General features: G+C 52.3%; 1 protein-coding gene across 1 annotated transcript; it reads right to left on the bottom strand.

Moving 5' to 3' along the window:
- Positions 1 to 239: 239 nt before the first annotated feature.
- On the bottom strand, positions 240 to 5,879 carry Tspyl2 (TSPY like 2). The gene is made up of 7 exons (XM_028883505.2): positions 5,088 to 5,879; positions 3,855 to 3,932; positions 3,639 to 3,750; positions 3,418 to 3,563; positions 3,194 to 3,288; positions 2,233 to 2,915; positions 240 to 965 (listed from the first exon to the last, which is right to left on the bottom strand). Exons 1-7 carry the CDS (start codon positions 5,877 to 5,879, stop codon positions 820 to 822), a joined length of 2,052 nt encoding a protein of 683 aa, XP_028739338.1. The 3' UTR covers positions 240 to 819.
- Between the last annotated feature and the right edge of the window lie 290 nt (positions 5,880 to 6,169).

Consider the following 6,169-nt stretch of genomic DNA (forward strand, 5'->3'; position numbering starts at 1 on the left):
CCAGAGGAAAAGGCGTGGGAAAGCGCTTTCCTACCTAGCTGGGTATCTTAGGTCTCTGAGGGTGGGAGGGGGTGCCCTCAACCTCATTGGCTAGGACAGTCCGCATTGGTCTGATGCAATGCTTTTGCAGTCTCGCGGAGCTCTACCCGCCAGTGAAACCGTTCAGTACCAGCATCGTGCCAGGGCGTTTCCTGCCGGCCAAGGGACGGCGCAGTGAGGCGGACAAAAGACTCCAAGTGGCACTTTGAATTTGCTTAGTTTTATTAGGCTCGTCAAGGGTCACGGGGGAAGGGGCGGCGCTTCTGGGGAGCAGGAATACCACAAAGGCGAAGCTGCCTTGCAAAGACACTGAGGCGGGCGGCTAGCGGTCAGGGCTGGTGAAGGGAAGAAAGGGATTGGAGAGAGACTTCGCAGAAGGGGGTGGTAGCAGAGTCTCGAGGCCACTGCGCAGTTGTGACGAAGGTCACAGCGGCCCTCCTCACTTAGTGATCAGGATGTTCACAGAGCACGGAGAGAGGGGCTTGGGCCTATGCTCACGAGGAGGGGGACTAGAGGGGCCCTGACCAAGGCATCACAATAAATAAGATTAGCAGCACACAGAAGCCTGCAGGGGAGGAGGGCCAAAGGCGGGGGGGTAAGTCCTCCTCCAAATAAGAGCTCTGCAATTACTAAACCATAAAAATAAACTTTAAACCCGTGTAATAAGTCGGTCTCCCCCCAGAAGTGCAATGTGGGGCCGCACAGCCCTAGCTGAAGAGGAGGGCAAATGGGATAGGGTATAGGGGTATAATATATAGAGCCCCCGAGAGGGTAAGATGTTTATCCGATATTTCCTTTCTTCCCCAGGCGGGCCCAAGTGTTTGGGACCGGCAGCACCTCCTGGACATCAGAATCGTCGGAATTCACTTCACTTCCTTCCTCATAGATTTGCTCCTCTATGTAGCTGTCCTCGGTTAGTTCGGTATCTGTGAAGGGGAGAAGGAGGAGCGTGGTTGGATGCCCCTCGAAAAGTGAACGGAGCAAAAGAGCTGTGCCTTTGGGGGGCCTGGGACCACTTGCCAAGTGCCTCTGCTTGGAACAGGGAGGGTGAGAGAGAGGTCACAGGAGGGGAGGGAGATGGGAGAGGAAGTGCCACTGAGATTGTTTGTATTCAAACCCAAGGTTAGAGGAGCTGGAGGGAGGCCAGAAGGCAGAGTATTTATCTTTGCCCCGTCAAAAAGGGAGCAATCCCTGAAAGTAGCTTTTTCTCCCTCTGCCCCCCATACTCCTCAATGTGTGTCTCTTCCTGAGCAGGCCTTGGGCGTATGCTCATCGGTTACTTTTTGCCTCTAGTGCGACCCAAACAGACTCTAGTTGCCCCCTCCCCCACTCCAGAGCTAGGCAGTTCTGCCTCCCACCCTTGGAGAAAAGTGAGGCCATCAGGAGGGAGGCAAAGAAGACTGACAATTTCCTTAGTCTCCCTAGCTTACCCCAAAATATGTGCATGTGGCTGCTCCCTCACTAACCGCTTTCACCCTTTGTGCCCCGCTCCTTTCTTCAATGGAAGTTTGCCAGGAACCCCATGAGCAAGCCTTCAGTAATGGTTTTCCCTATCCTTTCTACCTCCCTCAGGGGCTCACCACTCCTCTGTCTGCCCATAGCCAGGTGCAAATGAGTTCTTTCACCCGTCTTTGAGGCCAGGACTAAACCTGGGAGTCACCTTAAATACTGCTCTATCCCTCAGACTTTCATGTGCAATCTCTCCTGAGCAGGTTCCCCAAATGCATACATTGTTGGACAAAGAACACGTTCGGTGGTCCAGAAGTTTGGGAAATGGGGAGTTCTGCGAAGTGTAAGAGGGTTTTTCAAGGCAGGGGGTCTCAGAACGTGTAGAGGATGCTGTATGTGTTATTTGCCTAACACATTTGATCAGCAAACCCTTCTGTGAGAAGCAGCTTTCCGAACTGGTGAAGGGCCCTCAGATAATCATGGAAGCCTTGCGAAACATTCTAGGTCACTGATGGAGTAACTGTGTAGAAGGCTCCAGATTGCTCTTGAGCAGAAATACAACTTCCAACTCAAATGGTACCTCCTTTCCGGGGCTCTCCCTCTCCTTGCCCACTCCTTGAGGTGACATTAACTGCTCTGTCCTTTGAGTGTAGAGAACAGACGTTCTGTTCACCTCACCACTAGCTGCCCAAAGAAGCCTGGGCATTCTCAGAAGAGAAAGGAGGGGGGAGGGGCCCAGCTCACCTTCCTCACTGGCCTCCTCCTCCTCCTCCTCTTCTTCAGACTCTGTTGAATCGTCAGAGATGATTTCGACCTCCTCCTCATAGACATCCTGGTTGGCGCTGTTATCTAGAGCCTTATCAAAGACTTCAATGCCATTCTTATAGTATTTAATGTCCCTGTCATCATCATCGCTGCCCTCATTGTCACCCTCATTGCCATCATCATCACTGCCCTCACTGTCACCTTCATTTCCATCATTATCTTCGTCATCACTGCCCTCGTCTCCATTGTCACTATCACTGCTCTCTTGGATGTTAGTGCCCAGCTGATGGTCCCCTTCTAGGTTGTCGCTGTCACCATCAGCTTTCTCATTGGTGGAATCCTCACTGTCAGAGGAGTTCTTCTCGTCTGGGTTCTCGCTGCTGTCATCTGTACTCACAGCATTGCTCTCGACCTTATTGCTGGGGCCCTCAGTATGGTCAGGGGCCTCGCTGTCACACAGGGGCTCATTGATGTCGGTTACCTCGTTATCAGTGGTCTCAAAGTAGTCGGTGGTCTCCATGAAGTCAGAGATCTTGATGTCATGGAAGGTCTCATTGTCAGTGATCTCATCAATTTCTGAGATTTCACTGAGAATGTCTTCAATGGCATAATGGTCATGAGCATCTTCCATGATCACCATTTCATATTCTTTCTTGGCTTTACTGTGGGGAAGTTTGAAGCTGAGTATAAGGATAATGGGAGAAACTGGGAAGGCAGTAGGGTACTAGGGCTTCTAAGAATGGGGGAAAGTCCCATTGCCACCCCTAACTATGTAACCTCAGGCCACTTCTGGGCATCACTGCTCATTTGTAAACAATGCATTGGATTATTTCAGTGGTCCCTTGCACCTCTATAAATCCTGTGTGCCTCTAGTCTAGTCTCTGCCCTATCTGAAAACAAGACAAAACAAACCCCTCTCAGGCACCAATGCTTGAATCACCTTTCCTTTCTTTCTTGCTTCCTTCTGTTTGTCCTGTAGCCACTTCCTCTCATGTAGTAGCGCACTGGATTAACCCATAGGTCGTTCTTGATAATCTGTCGAGAGAGGGGGTAAAAAAGAGAAAAGAGCCATGAGTATAAGCCCTAGAACCTAGTCACAATTTCTCAGGCACCCACGGCCAAGTCTGGCAAGGCTTTCTTTGGCAATGCCAGGAGGGGTCTCACCTCAGCAATCCTGTCAGCTTCTGGGAGGCTGTGGTTGGAAAACCAGTTGAAGAAACTTTCTCTGGTGTCATAGTTCCTGCGATGATAGGCCTGGGGTTCCTGCCCCCGGTGCCAACGTATCGGGGTAGAATGAGATACCAGCCGGCCTAGAAAAAGCGGAAGAGATGCAGAGGGAGTAGAAATGATAGTATGGGGGGCCACAGATTTGTTCTGCCGCTTACCTGAGCGGTTGCGCTGGAACTCCTTGACGATCACCATGTTCGTAAAGTATGGGTTGGTCTGGAAGTACAGCTTCATTTTGTAGCCCATGGAGATGTGTCTGAGATCCTGTACCTGCTCAGGGTGGGGGTAATGGTGGTATGTATCCCTTCCATGGCCCTTCCCACCCCCCCTCACCTCTAAGGACCAGATTCCTTGGCTTTCCTGCTTCGTCTGACCTGGAGATTGGTCAAGTAGCGGAAAATGTCTTCATCGCGTTGGTTGATCAAGATTGAAATTTTGGGGTGGTTGAGGAACTAATGAGTGGAGCAGTTTAGGTCAAGGATTTACTGTTCAATATGAAGGAGGGCAGAGCAAAACAGGCTGAAGCAGGAGTTCCTTCTATGTTTCAGCGATGTATGTGGAGTACATGAGTGCTTATGCAATGTGAAGCCTCAGTGCTAGGTAGCCTTGCCATGGTTCATATTTGCTGCGTGTCTGGATGCTAAGGCTCTGTGACCATGTCCATGTGATCCTTGTCTCTTGGTGACAGGTGCCTATGTTCACAAAATGCTAAGGGTCTGGGAGCTGAAAGCCCAAGTCTAAGTACTAATGTATTCGGTTACCAAGAGCCTGTATTTACATGATGTTACATGTGTAGGTGTTGATGGTCAGTGTCCACATGATGTAAAAATGGCTCTGGTGGTTTGCATGGTTAGGCCCTGTTACCTCATCCTGTGCCTGTCTGCTGAGGGCCTGTGATCATGTGACACATTTTATCATGGGCCAAGTATTTATATCTATATAAATTCTATTAAAATGTTGAACCTATGTATTTCAAATGTTACATATATGTTTCCTGGGGATGAGCTCAACAGTCACCAATAGTGGATTGGATTCTTCCTGGTCTACCTTTTCCTTCATTTAACCACTTGACCTCCACATCCAAGTGGTCTTTCTCCTGATTCTTCAGGGATCCCATCCCCTTGCTCTCATTTCCCCTCTAATAGAGGGTGTTGTAGACAGATTTGAGGTCTCTAGATATCTAAGCAGAGACTCAGGCTTACAGAGCCTTGCGTGGTTTCAGCACCCTTCCTGGAGTTTATTTGCCCGCCCTCCCTCCCTCCCCCCGCCCCCCTCCCTCCCCCCCCCCCCCCGTCAGCTCATCACCTGTATTCCCCTCCCCCTTTTGCTGTGATCCTGTTTATCAGCTGCGTGCCTTCTCTGTTATCCCTCCCTCTTTTACTGTCTGTGATCCATTTTTTTTTATGTTATGGTGCGACTGTTTTCCCATCTGCAGTCCAGTTTTTATGCTATTTTGCCCTCTTGCCATCCCTCTTCTACTCATTCTAGAATCTTCTAGCGGGGAGTCATTCCCATCTCTGACCCTCCCCCACACCCCTTGTTTCTCTTCTGCACATCTCTCCTTCAGACATGGGCTTCTGACCCATGAGTATCGATGAGAAGGATACTGCTTTGACCCAGAAGCCTGGGATATGCTGGATGATGAGATCTCTGCGCTCCAAAAAGGGTCTTCGCATCTGGATGAATTTGCGTTTGAGACGCAAGAAGGCCTTGCCCGCCTTGATGTTCACCGCCTCCAGGTCCATTTGAATGCTCTCCAGGGCCTGCAGTATGCTTTCCATCCTCTGGGCACTCCTCTCTCGGCTCTCCTTCACCTTCCTCAGCCTCCTCCTCCTCCTCCTACGCCGCCGCTGCCGCCTCCTCACACTTTCCTTTTCATCCTCATCATCATCTTCCACTATGATGATAGCCTCTTCCTTCCTCTTTGGACCGACTAACATCTGGGGCCCCCACCCCCCCAAGCTACAGGTTTCTAGGGCCTTCTCTCCAGCAAGGCTGCTGGGCTCTGCAACCTGAAAGTCAATTTCCAGACTCCCCCCAGAGGTTTCTGAAGAGGGGAATGTATCCATGATCCCTGTGGGAGGGGGCTCCCCAAATCCCGACTCTACTGCAGGATCCCAGCCGGGACACTCAGTACCCAGGGTGAAATACGCGCGGATCCCTCCCTCCTCGAGAATGACATAGGGCAGTGGTGGGGGCAGCGTGGGGCCCACCCCCCTCATGTCAGCCAGCACCTGTGCAGCCTCGGTTTCTTCCTGGGGTCTCGGACGCTGCTGGGGTGGAGGCAGGGGCAGTCGCAGGAGCGGCGGGGGGGGCGGGGGCGGCAGGTCGCGCAGACGGGGTTCCGAGCTGCTCAGGCGGGGGGTCTTGGCCGGAGGCCCCTCATCCGGGCGGTCCATGGTGACCGCGCTCAAGGCTCAGGGAATCGCGCTGGTTCTTCCGCTCTCAGACCAGGCCGTCGCCACCAGTCACACTAGAAGCGGAGCCGCCACACCTCACGCGACCAGCTCTGCTCACCACCTCGCTCTGACGTCCCCTCCCACAGCGCCTGCCCCGCTCCCACAGCGCCAGTCGCCGAGGCTCCGCCCACTCCTTGGCAAGGCGTCTGTTCTGCCCACCATTGGCTGCCGGCCTCGGAGGTGGCGTTAGCGTTCCCTCAACCCCTGCCTTCTCTCACGCAATCCGCTTG

The sequence above is a fragment of the Peromyscus leucopus genome, unplaced genomic scaffold (genome assembly GCF_004664715.2).
Source record: "Peromyscus leucopus breed LL Stock unplaced genomic scaffold, UCI_PerLeu_2.1 scaffold_579, whole genome shotgun sequence".
NCBI classification, from domain to species: domain Eukaryota; kingdom Metazoa; phylum Chordata; class Mammalia; order Rodentia; family Cricetidae; genus Peromyscus; species Peromyscus leucopus.